The 13,390-nt window shown below is 42.8% G+C and overlaps 2 protein-coding genes across 3 annotated transcripts in view; one reads left to right on the top strand and one right to left on the bottom strand.

Moving 5' to 3' along the window:
• Positions 1–450: 450 nt before the first annotated feature.
• Positions 451–10,600, bottom strand: Alg11 (ALG11 alpha-1,2-mannosyltransferase). Of its 2 annotated transcripts, none has more exons than XM_057753185.1 (4): positions 10,542–10,600; positions 8,750–8,980; positions 4,638–5,569; positions 451–2,557 (listed from the first exon to the last, which is right to left on the bottom strand). In XM_057753185.1, the coding sequence occupies exons 1-4, from the start codon at positions 10,583–10,585 to the stop codon at positions 2,286–2,288; spliced, it is 1,479 nt and encodes a 492-aa protein (XP_057609168.1). In that variant the 5' UTR covers positions 10,586–10,600; the 3' UTR covers positions 451–2,285. The 2 variants fall into 2 exon arrangements, with proteins under 2 accessions (XP_057609168.1, XP_057609169.1); XM_057753186.1 differs by lacking the exon at positions 451–2,557 and adding an exon at positions 4,104–4,166.
• Positions 10,601–11,217: 617 nt separating this feature from the next.
• The window catches only part of Atp7b (ATPase copper transporting beta), a 69,168-nt gene continuing 66,995 nt past the window's right edge, over positions 11,218–13,390 (top strand). Inside the window, exon 1 of the mRNA XM_057752576.1 lies at positions 11,218–11,301. Within this exon, the coding sequence (XP_057608559.1) occupies positions 11,218–11,301 (84 nt within the window). The remainder of the gene's footprint in view (positions 11,302–13,390) is intronic.

Raw genomic sequence — 13,390 nt, forward strand, 5'->3', positions numbered from 1 at the left:
GACCACTCCAGTTGATAGTCAAAGTGGATAAGGAAATCTTACATGGCTCAATCCCTAGATGAAGTTTCTCAACCTTCCTAATGCTGTGACCTTTTAATACAGTTCCTCAAGTTGTGGTGACCCCAACCATAAAATTATTTCATTGCTACGTCATAACTGTAATTTTGCTAATGTTATGAACTGTAATGTAAATATCTGCTATGCAGGATCTTATATGCGACCCCCAAAGGGGTCTTGACCCACAGGTTGAGAGCCTCTTTCATAGATTAAGAGCTACAGGGAATTAAGACTGGTGAGAAAGAATTAGTTTTCCCTAGGGATGAGCCCCCTAATTGGTCATCTAATACCAGTGGTCATCCCTAAAACAATACAGACAAGCAACACCAAAGGGACCCAGAAGCTGCATTTACATATTTATTTGCATGCACATGTAGCAATAATTAAGACCATGAACTTCAGAGGTAGGAGAGTCTGAGGGGTAAGGAGAAGTGGAAAAATATAAATATTTTAATTGAAGTAGAGAAATCAACCGTCAGATCTAGCTACAAGTGGATTTTGTATCACTAGCTCTACATTACATTAGTTATAAATATATTGTACAGACAATGGAACATATACTCACAGTTGTGACTTCACGTACTGTAATAGGAATGTGAATCTCCACTGCTGTGGACCGCTGAAAAGTCACAACTGTGGAGGACTTAACAGCTGCTCACAGGTTTCCTAGAGACAGTTAAAGACGAGCCTTGACATTGTGCACAATACCTGACATCTAGTAAAAAAATAAATAAATCTGTAGAACCTTCTTAGGAACACTGGAAAAGAATATACATGTAAACCGTATTTTATGCTTTTGATACATGAAAATAATTTTGGAGTTAAAGTGTTAAGAAGATGAGAATTCTTTCTTCTTTCATCCCATCTTGCTTTTTAAATTCCAATTTCTATAATCTTTAGTCCTAATATTTTGTGTAGATGGGTAGGCTGTGTGAGCTATAGCCAAGTTTTACCTCAAAGACTAGCCATAAAATTACAGAGTTACATGTATTACAGGTTTTTTTATTTTTATTTTTTTTGGTGGTATTGCTTAATAATATGACTCTTGGTGGCTTTTTCTGACATCCTTATTTTTATTTTACTGGCCTCTCTCCATTACTCCATTATTTACCTCCTCCCCCCTTCCCTAAAAACCACCCTGGATACACACCCCACACACCATTTCCCCTACCAGGTCACTGTATCTTTGGTTCTTACTTTTACCAAGGCAATGCTTAATCTGCAGAGTAGCTGCATACACTTCACATCTTATATCACAATTCTGAAGGTATTATCAACTTGATTTCAGACGAAATACCCAAGAATCAAAAAACTTAAGGCATAGCTTCAGTGTTAGCAGGTCGGATATTTGTGAAGGGTGAAGCCAGGTCCAGCCCAGCATACTAACTACCACTTGGCACCCCCACTGTGTGGGCACCATGATATGATATGCTTCAGAAAAGCAACTTAGCTTCCTATTCTGTTGAATGAACTGAGGCTGACTTTTAGCCTTCAGTGGGTGGGGCTGTTAATGGATGTGAAACTCACAGAAATGATCTGTGGTGAGCACTAAACAAAACCCAGCTTCCACACAAACCTAGTTATGGGGAAGATTGTTGCCTGTGTTTTGAGTTCAACATATCTGTACACATCCATGAAGAGATCAGTCTACCCCATCTCTTGATTGATGTTTTAGACCAGGATTAAGATGTCTGTCTGAAGCTTCTTTTCCCTTTTAAGAAAATTATTAGGTATACTTAAAAGGGTTACCCATGCTGTTGTTTGCCAGGACTCCTGGGGTTGGGGTAAAGCACTCACTGGTTAAAGCACTTGTGCACCATGAGCGTGGTTTAATTAAAGGAGTGCGCCACCACTGCCTGGCTTGATTGGTAATTTTTTCTTTAAGAATTGTACTGTTCAGATATCGAGACCAAATATTAATGTAAAATCTGTAAATTAAGCTATATGAGATTACTTTTTCCATAAAGATAATTTTGCCACTTTGTTTAATACTACCATGTGTATAAACACATTGCTGAGAATATTGCTCAGGTTGCCTTTATTACAACAGAGAATAAACGTAGAAAGTATTTCCATGTGAAAGCATTTTCAAATGAAGCATTTCCTTTTACTTTCTGATGCTGGAGATGGAACACAGGATCTTGCACACATCAAGCACAGGCTCTACCACTGACCCACACCCCAGCTCCACTTTGTACGAAGTAGCTAGAATGTGCACAGATCTGGCATTACGTGAGTAACTTCTCCACAGAAGACAGGAATGCGACTTCAAACTCCTGGTCAGAAAACCTGCTCACAGACGCTCGAGCAGTCCTTCTGATCTGAAGTCTCTTTTCTGCAGACAGAGAGAGAATATGAGCCATGGTTTCAGCATAGCCTTCTTCATTCTCAGCCAGAAATCCAGTTATTTGTCCTTCATGAGGAATGACAATGTCAAGCTTTGGGCCTCCTGAATTGTGTGCAAGGATAATTGTGCCAGCTGCCATACACTCCACAACTCCTGAGAAAGAAACAACAATAAAACACATAAAATTTTAAGTTTTTGATGAACACAAATCTTAAAAAATTCTGAAATCTAGAAACATTTGATTAAATATTTGTGAGTCTAGAATCTGCTTATTTAATATGATACAAAATAAAACAATTTTAAGGATTTTTTTGTGTGTGCTTGCCTGTGAAGGTACCCCCACGCAAGACAGAGGTTAACTTCAGCTTGCTCTATCGCTCTCCACTGACTGCCAGACACTCGCTGATTTTGGAGCTCACTGTTTTATTTAGATTGTCTGGCCAGTGAGTTAAACATCAACTAGAGCCGTGGTTCTCAACCTCTGGGCTGAACCCCTTTTGGGGGGTGGGGGTCGAACAACCCTTTCACAGGGGTCTCCTAAGACCACTGGAAAACACAGATATTTACCACTTATAACAGTAGCAAAATTACAGTTATGAAGTAGCAATGAAAATCATTTTATGGTTGGGGGACACCATAACACTCCACCATCAGTGGTGGAGCCATAGGCATGCTGCTACACCTGCCTTTTACATGGGTGCTGGGGACTTAACCTAGGTACTAATGCTTGCACTGTGAGCAGGATACCCATTCCTTTAAGCCTTTTAGTCTTCAAAGTGTCATAATAATGTTGCTTCACTATTGATTAAAACAGACATGTAGATGGAGGTCTACAGAAATATTCTATGAAGTCAATACACTGGGACTGAGGATATAGTTCAGAAGGTTGAGTGCTTGCCTCATATGCATGAAATCCTGGGTTTGAACCCTAGTACCACATTAAACACTACAAATGATGGTGCACACCTATATTTCTAGCCACTGGGAGGTAGATGAAGGAAGATCAATAGTTCAAGGCCATCCCTAGTTATGCAGCAAGTTCCAGGCGTGGCTAGGCTATGTGGAACCCTCCCTATCTTGTCTCAAAGTGGGAAGTGGGTGGGGGGGGGGGGGGAGAATATACTACACAAAGTAGAAGACTAGACAATATTACCAAGATGATAAAAGATGAACAAGCATCAGAAGATAGAAAACATAAAGTATAAAGTTTTAAGAGGTTCAATAACATCAGCAGATGAAAATGTGAACAACCTTAGAGAACTAAAGTGTGCTGCTGCTCACAAAACACACAGCTGCCTGTGTTCAACAGCAAGGTGGAGTTGGGTAAGTTTTGGTTATTGCTTGCCACAAGACGTATGTGAAGGTGTAAGTTACTCTCTCCGGCCTTCCCTAGTTGCACTCCTGTTTCATTCCCTCTCCTAAACAGACCTAGCCATGATGCTTTCTGTACTCAGACTCCAGGTGCTCACTGGTTACCTTGGCTTCCTGTTCTCTTACCAGTCATCTTTTCCTGCGTCACTGGTGGCCTCTTCCCTTCCCCACTGTGCAGTCTGGAGCCCAGCTCCTTTTCTTTTTGTCACTAAACCCCAGTTTCATGTTTGCAAGCACAGTCCATAACCATTTCTGTAGCCTCCCCCTCTTCTGCCTGCTCACCTGCTCCTGCTCAGCTCTTTACTGAGGCTCCTCTTGCTCTCACACTTTCCCCCAGCGATCTTCACCACATCTGCAGCTGCCTGTGCCACACTGTATTAGTCAGGGCTCTCTAAGGGAACAGAACTGGCAGACTAAGTACATATATTATAGGATTCATTAGAGTGACTTATAGCCTTAGTAGAGGCTTCTAGAACAATCGAAACAACTGTGATGATTTGAAGGAGAATGTTCTCTATAAGCTTATGTATTTGAATTTGTGGTTTCCAGTGGGTGGACTTGTTTGGGAAGATTAGGAGCTGTGACCTTATTGAAAGTGTCACTGGGGGCAGGCCTTGGCATTTCAAAAGACTTGCACATTCTCTGACTCCAAGTTGTGGAACAATATATAACCTTTGAGTTGTTTTCTGTCAGCATGGCTTTGTGCTGCTAATATGGATTCTAATCCTGAAACCATGAGCTCCCTAATTTTTCTTTTATAAATTGTGTTGGTAATAGTGTTTGTCATAGCAGTATGAAAATAATTAAGGACCTAAATGCATATCTTGCAGTATCAAACAACTTGCTGAAAAGAAAAACTCACCAATCCCAAAATGCTCATTCCACATGGTATGCAGCCCAATTGTTGCTTCAGACAGGTAATTCTTCAATTCATCGAATGAAATGTTTACTTTAAATTCCACATCTTCTTGAACGCCCAAATTCTCAGACAGTTTTCTCAGTTGGTTTACACGAAGCTCGTCATCTTTGTTTCGACACCCTCCAATAAGGACAAGTTTAAGTGAAGGGTGTGACTCAGGTGCCTTCTCATTTAGCAATTTAGCAAAGGCTTTGATCTGCAAAGCGTGATTCTTTTCAGGCCTGAACTGGCCAATGGAAACCAACAAATGTCCTGGGGTCACTTTTTTCTCATGTAAGGGGATGTCCAGAAACGTCTGCACATCACAAGGTGGATAAACAATGTTAGTGCAATGGCCAACTTTCCACAGTGAGAGAATGTGATTCAGTGTCCAAGTGGAATTCACCATGACTACATCACTGCAAGAACCAACAAGGCCATAAACAAAAGCAAATAAGTAGTAGTAGATGAGCTTTGCTTTGCTGAGAAGAGCATTCCTGCTAATGAAAGCTGCATTATTAAATCCAGTGTTTTGATTCTTCACCACAGAGAGCATGTCAGTGCTGATAGTGGGGTAATGAACATAGCTCCCAACTCGGCAGCCCCCCACATATTTAAACAGAGGGAGTGTGAAAGCATATCCCATAGAGTCAATGTAAACATCAGGAACACGCTGCATCAGAGCTTCCCAGCCAAGCAGAATGGATCCAAGACTCTGTCCCAGCAATGTGAAGTGGGGATACCGGCGATCTTCCACAAGGTAGCGCTTCCTTAAGAAAACAAACTGTACTGGGTGAACTAGCTTGATGTTAAATCTTCTGAAAGCACCTTCTAGTATCTGTTGACCACTGACGTTACTGTCACCAGTATACACTACATAAACCGCTTCAGGATACCTGAAACAAAATATTATTAATTTCAGTTAAAATTCAGGCAAATGTTACAATTTCCTCATAATCACAAGCAAGCTTATTTTTATACTAAAATGTTTTCTACCCCTTTTCATTTATTGCATTTAAACCACTGACTCCACCCTTCCTTGAGGTTTTAACTTAATATTTCAAACGAGACCATGTGCTGTAGTTTGGTTGTGACCTGCACATTCTGCAGCTGAAGCTTCGGAGTGGCATGAAAAGGAAAGAACTCATAATGGGAATAGCAGGAATTGTGCTGAAGACTGAACCCAGGCCCCTGTGCATATATAACATACACTTCACCCCTGCACTACACTCATCCTTTGTGGGACTTTACAAGAGGACTAAAGGAGAACATTCACTCCATCACAGCACGAACATGCAGCAGGCAGAGGTTACCTATGAGTGAATCACATCCTTTGGCTCTGGACTGTAGACTTCCCAACCTCTGGAATTAGGAGCAGTACAGTTCTCTTGTTTATAAACTATCCAGTTTAAGATATTATGTTATAGTCATCTGATGAAACTAAGATATCATGTCTTCTAATTATTTGACATTCCTTCTACTATGGGTTTTAAATGGAGCAAATTCCAAAAGAAATTCCTGACATATCAAGAAGAGGTTTTCACTCTTAAGGAAATAATAAACATTTTACTTTAAGTAGTTTAGCTGCAGAGCACTTGCCCATCATGCACAAGGTCCTGAGTTCAACCTTTAGTATCAGAAAATAAACAAAAAAGACAAAGTGTGTGTGTGGGGGAGTATACACCCTTATTTTACATGGTTCCTTGTATAAAGCAGTAATGAGATACTAAGAAAACAAACCTAAGATTCACCAAAGCTGTCTTAAGAAATAAATGATCATAATTCTTTAAGAGTTATTTTTGTTTATGTGTATTGTATGTTACCAAGAGTGTACGCTACATGTATGTAGGTACCCTGGAGGCCAGAAGAAGTTGTTAGACTCCTCAGGGCTAGAGTTATAGGAAGTTATGAAGCACCCGGTTTGGATGCTGGGAACTAACCTAAAGTCTTCCGGAAGAGCAGCAGGCACTCTTAACTTCTATGCCATCCTTTCAGCCCTGATAGATAGAATCATAATTCTAAGGCATTACTTAGTATTTTCCCCCCTCATTTGTAATACTGCTCCCACATATGTAAATCTACATAAAGAAGTGTAACTGACTGGGGACAGTTAACCACATTCCTTTAAGAAATTAATTCCTGGCTCTGGAGACATGTCTCAGAGGTTAAGAGTACTTGTTGCTCTTACAGAGATGACCTGGGTTCGGTTCCCAGTGCCCACACGGTGGCTCATAAGGATCCAATGCCCTCTTCTGGCCTCTGTGGGCACTGCATGCATATCTTGCACTTTCATACACGCAGGTAATAATACACATAAAATAAAAATAACTAAATAAAATCTTTAAAAAATTAATTCCCTTGTTTTAAAGTAGTTATAAACATATTGTTCCCTTTTATGGTACCCCAATTTTCAGAAAGATTTCCTCAGCTATTTAATTAATTCTAACGTAACAAATTCTCTTAATCATATTCTAAGTAATATACATATATACATACATAATTATATACTGATTACAATATAATATCAAAACTATAGACTTGGGCCAAGGAGATGGCTCAGTGGATAAAGCACATGCCACACAAGTGTAAGGACCAGTGTTTGCAGCCCCTAAACCCACATAAAAGTGGCAGCCATTGGGTCAGGCGGTGGTGGTGCATGCTTTTAATCCCAGCACTCAGTAGGCAGAGGCAGGTAGTTCTCTGTGAGTTTGAGGTCAGCCTGGTCTAATAAGCGAGTTTCAGAACAGCCAGGGTTGTTACACAGAGAAGCCTTGTCTTGAAAAACTAAAACAAACAAACAAACAAACAAACAAAAAAACAAAAAAACTTCGAGGCGGGAGAGATGGCTTGGTAGTCACACCACCTGATCTTCAGAGTTCCTGAGTTCAATTCCCAGCAACCACATGGTGCCTCACAACCATCTGTAATGAGATCTGGTGCCCTCTTCTAGCCTATAGGTATACATGTAGAAAGAACACTATGCACATATAATAAATAAATCTTTCTTTAAAAAAAGCAGAGTAACTGAATATGACACCCAACATTAGCTCTGGGACTCTACATGCATGAGCACACATGCATACACAAATGCTCACCCAAAGTATATGTTTAATTATTTTGTTTTTTGTAAAGACTGTAAATCTTTCTCAGTAAAAAGCATTCCAACAAAGGAAAAAGTTAAGACATTTAAGATAATTTGGGGTTGTTTTCCTAAGGGAATCTGGGAATATGTTCTTACCTGGATAAGTTTCATACAAACCCCATACAAAGTCTTATACAAAAATATTTATATATTTTTAGACACTTTATAAAAATTATTTTCAGCCAGACATATTGGTGCATGCATGCCCTTAAATCCCTGAACTTGGGAGGCAAAGGTAGGCTGGTCTCTGAGGGTTTGAAGTCAGCCTGGTCTACATAGTGCAATACAGGACAGCCTGAGATACACAGTGAGACCCTGCCTTGATAAAACCAAATATAAGCATATATAATTATTTTCTACAAAGTTATTATATATACACACTAAGATCATATCCCTTGCCCCCATATCTTACCATCTTCCCCATCCCAACCAATTTCTTCCTACCTTCACGTCCTTTTCTGGTATGTGGGCATTTAATTAGGGGCACCCGTGTGAGCACAGGTGGAGAGTTAGTTAAACAAGGGCAACGTACTAGCGGCTGCAGCACAAAGGACTGTAACTCCCCCACCTCCAGCAAACACTAACTACCTTTAGCTTCTCATGAATGGCCGGGGCCTTAGAAGCCCCTCTCCATCTATGACGGGATGTTGACGGGTCTAGTCGCATAGGTTTTGTTCACATAGCTTAGTGTTTTTATCTGAAAAATAAGAGCATGTTTTAAACGCTAGCTTTTTTTTTTTTTCCTTTTGAGAGGTGGTTCTCTTGATGTTGCCCAGGCTGGCTTATAACTTCAGGGCTCAGCTGATCCTCCCAGGTTAGCCACTGGAGGAGGTGGGATGACAGCTGTGGAACACTGGGCGGAATCTAAAATTCAGTATGACCTTAGGAGGCAAGCAGCAACGTAGTGTATGAGCTAAGAAAGATGCATACCTACTTTTTCTGCAGGGCTTTCAAAGCGCACCATAGAACTCTCTCTCCGCCACCGCCCGCATTGCAGTAAGGATGGAAAAAGGCAACCACCGTTTGATCTTTTCCGTTTTTGCTGGTTGAGACTGACTTTTTTCTCCTCTGTAGATGTCGCCTGATTATCCAAAGGACAATGACCAAATATACACACAGAACTCCACATATTATTAGTCCAGGAAAGAACAGTGAATAAAAAAATCTGAAATAGTAAAAGGTGAAAATCAATTTGTTGTCAATTTAAAAATAAGGCTACAAATTAAAGTTTACTTTTATATATTTGCTTAATATCTTAGTATCAGAGAGAATTTCTGTAGCTTATAAGTTTGATAATAAAATATTCAATTACTTTTAATACTCCCCCCCCACCTCACTGGTGGTGATTAAATTCAGGGCCTCATACATGCCAAGCAAACATTTAATTCCTAGCCAATATTTACCCGTATTTAAGCAAATGGCTTTAAAGAAAGGTAACTATAATGCAAAGTTATGGACTAGTCATCAAATCACCACTATAATGCAGAAAGTTAACCACTACAATGTACAGGACAGAGCTGGAGGCATTCCATACAGCAGGATGAAACAAGAATGTGCTAGAACTAGCCTAGTCATATATATATATATATATATATATATATTTTTATTTCTTTTTTTTTCTTTTTTTAAAGATTTATTTATTTATTTATTTATTTATTATGTATACAACTTTCTGCCTCCATGTATACCCACATGCCAGAGGAGGGCGCCAGATCTCATTACAGATGGTTTGGAGCCATCATGTGGTTGCTGGGAATTGAACTCAGGACCTCTGGAAGAACAAACAGTGCTCTTAACCACTGAGCCATCTCTCCAGCCCTATATTTTTATTTCTTGAGACAAGGTTTCTCCGTAGCTTTTGGTTCCTGTCCTGGAACTAGCTCTTGTAGACCAGGCTGGCCTCGAACTCACAGAGATCCTCCTGCCTCTGCCTCCCGAGTGCTGGGATTAAAGGCGTGCGCCACCACCGCCCGGCTGCCTAGTCATATTTTTAATAATCACTTTAGAACTAGAAGCAGAAAGTACAAAAACGAAGATGTAACACAAACTTTGGCAAGAACGCATGCACCCACTGCTCTTCAAACCGCCGTTATACTAACTCTAAATTCTCTCTCTCTCTCTCTCTTTTTTTTTTTTTTTTTACTTTTTTTGGTTTTTCGAGCCAGGGTTTCTCTGTGTAACAGTTCAGGATGTAGACCAGGCTGGCCGCGAACTCAGAGATCCGCCTGCCTCTGCTTCCTGAGTGCTGGGATTATGGGTGTGTGCCACCCTCCCGGCTGCTAGCTCTAAAATTTCAACCTGCACAAAAGTACAGATGTTGAAAGAACTCAGGCCTTCATAGGTTAGGAAGATCTTGAAATATACAACTATCAAGACAGTGGTAATTACTATTTATTATTATTATTATTTCTATTTCCTAATATTTACAAAGGAAACGATATTTAGCCTAAAAACAAAACCAACATATTTATAATTTAAACATCAGGCAGGAAAAAAAATAAACCAACAGAGGGTCAAGAAGCAGAGACTTAATCGGTTTGCGGAGCTGAGAGAAGCGGCAATGACAGGTAAGCAAACAGCTGCTCGGCCAGCAGCGAGGCACGCTTAACGGCTGCGGTAAACTGAGGCACGACGAAGAAAGCCCTTCGGCGGAGCTCGGCTGGGTGGCCTCAGGGATCTCCACCAAGGAGGGGACACTCGCGAGCTCAGGCCACCACGCTCCTCACCTCAGCAGCGCGTACAGCCGCCAGCTCCCGACGTCCGCCGCCATCTTGCCCACCCCCAGCCTCGCCGCCCGGAAGTGCTTGACTGTGCTTCTCCTCTATTGGCTCCTGAGGAAGCGTGCGCTCTAGCCACGCCCCTCCGGCCTACACGCCTTCCTACTGGTTGCCGAGGAGCCGCTTCCCACGGGCGGGGCGCACATGGGCCCGCCCACTTGGGCCGCACCACGGCGGTGTTGGGCGTGGGGGGTCGGGGGGGCGTGGCCTGTGATGGACAGCGGCTTCTCTGACCTCGCCCCCCCCTCCAGTCTGGAAGCCCCCCTCGCGGGCGCCCCGCCCCGCCCCCACCGCGGAACGGGCACCAGGTCGGGACCCAATGGGAGGTGCGGGCGGGCGGCGCGGTGATCTTCCCGTCCAGAGTCCATTCTCTCAGAGGTGGTGGCGGGTCCCCGGCGGTCGCGGGAACGGGACGCGGGCTGGAGAGGGGGCTGCGCGGGAGCGGGCATCCTGCGGCTGTGGCCCCGGGCTGCAGCTCCTCCCCGGCGCATCGCCGACCTCGCTGCCCCGAGTCCGCAGAGCCGGGTGTTCCCCAGGCACCGCGGATGCGCGTCTTCGCGCCTCCTCTCCCTGGCTTGTAATGTCGCTCTTCCGTCCCCTGACCAGGTGACCTTTGGGCTCCGGGATGGATCCCAGGAAGAAGTTGGCGTTTGTGGGGACGGTGCCTGAGCAAGAGAGACAGGTCACGGCCAAAGAGACCGGTCGGAAAGTAAGTTAACTTCCTCAGACCGCGCGCTGTGCGCACCTGCCCGAAGCGCTTTCCTCCTCGGTTCCTCCAGGACTCGTGACTGAGGACACGTTCCCCTCCGCACCCCAACTCAAGGGGTGGTCTGGGGGAAAAGCACTCGAGATCGAGTGTGCCCTGAACTTTTGGTGTTCAACCATTTAGATCCCGGCACTTTGCTGGGCTCTGAGCGTGGGGTTACTGTGCTCTAGTTGCTCAAAACTTCTTACCTGGGGGTGGATTAGTCGCGATCTGGAGCCTGGCTTCTCATATAGTCTACATCCAAGTCTTGTAGCTTCAGGGCACTCGTTTAAATAATACAAGTAGTCAATTAATGCAATCTCTTAAAAATACAAACAGTACAGAAATATTTAACAAGAAAAGCAGATCTGTTTTCCAGTTATTTTCTTCACGTATGTCTCCTGTCAGCAAATATTACTGAAACTTGTAGGTTTCAGGCATATGAATAATTCTTGAAGATTTGTGTGTTGGTGTGTTGTTTTTTAAAATATTTCGTCTTGCCTAATAGAAATCACTTTTTATATTCTCCGACTTTTTTCAGGTAACTATGTTTTGCAGAATGTTTCACAAGTGACATAGGTGTCCCCTATAGTCTGTTGATGATTCCCTTGTGGGTGGGTGGTCCTGCTGGTTGCTTTCTTTCCTTCCCTATTTCAAAGTTGACATGATCTTTGCACTTGAATCATTTAAATGTGTGTGTGTGTGCGCGCGCGCGCCTGTGTGCACCCGTTTGTAATGGACGTCGGGGCAGCTTGCTGGAGTTATTTCTCTTTTTCCACTGTGTGTGGAGTCCTGCAGACTGAACTCATGTCATCAGGCTTAAAGGCAGGTGTTGTTACCCAGTGACTCATCTTGCCTTATTTGTACTTGAATTAAAAAAATACATTTATTTATTTACCTATTTATTATTGTATGGGAGAGGGAAGGAAGGAGATCAGGCTTGGTGCCTTCACCCACCGAGCCATTCAGCTGGTCCTATACTTGATTTTTTTTTCTATACTTGATTTTTATATTCTTTTTTTGTTATTGTTTTGTTTTTGTTATTTTGTTTTTCGAGACAGGGTTTCTCCGTAGCTTTGGAGCCTCTCCTGGAAACCAGGTCTTGTAGACCAGGCTGGCCTTGAACTCACAGAGATCCGCCTGCCTCTGCCTTCTGAGTGCTGGAATTAAAGGCGTGTGCCACCACCACCCAGCTTTAGTATATATTCTTGAGTATTTCTTTAGGTCTGGAAGTCTGGATTGGGGAGTAGCTTGCTCCTTTTGTACAGGTCTCTGAAATGAGTTAATCCAGCATTGTTATTGAGTGTGCCTTTAGTGAAATTCATTTAGACTCGGGTGTGGAGAAATGAGAGAAGAGTGGGCTGATGGATGGGTGGGCGGAGAGACGGTGGTGAATGGGTAATTCTTACAGTGTGAAAACTGCATTTGATCCGTGGTGTGAAGACAGCACACACTGGGTAGTGGTCGCCAGAGCAGAGGAGGAGACGTGGCCTATCTTTTGCACTGTCCCTGTGAGAGAGCAATGTCTCTATCTGACCAGATGAAATTCAAGACCTGTGCCTCTCCTTGGAGCGATTGGTTAACTGCCCTCGCAGGTGTTGACCCGCCCTCCTGTGAATTACACTGATAATGACTTTAGCCAAAGTCACAGGGCTTCCTATGTGCTAGATGTATTATTTTTATATTTCTCTGTGTTCACTCTCATTTAATTCTCACAACCCATGTCCCTGTCTGTCTTTATTCTGTTTTTACCGTGCTGAAAATCAAATCCACGGTCTTGTGCTCATGAGTCCTTTGAGGGAGGTTTTTGTTTTAATTTTGTGCTGAAGATCGATGCCCTAGCATCCCACCAGTGACTGCGTCCCGTGCGCCAGCCCTGACAGTAGCTGTGATCGTTCTATTACCTTTTTGGTGCTGTTGTTCAACAAATGCTTTCTTGAGGATTGTGTCAGAAATACTGAGTCTGAGGTTCCAGCTGTGACTTAGGGAAGTTACACTCTTGAAGAATAGGAGTAGGAGGGCCATGGTAACTACAGGGTAGGTGCTGGGAACA

This window comes from Chionomys nivalis, chromosome 20, assembly GCF_950005125.1.
Source record: "Chionomys nivalis chromosome 20, mChiNiv1.1, whole genome shotgun sequence".
NCBI lineage: Eukaryota > Metazoa > Chordata > Mammalia > Rodentia > Cricetidae > Chionomys > Chionomys nivalis.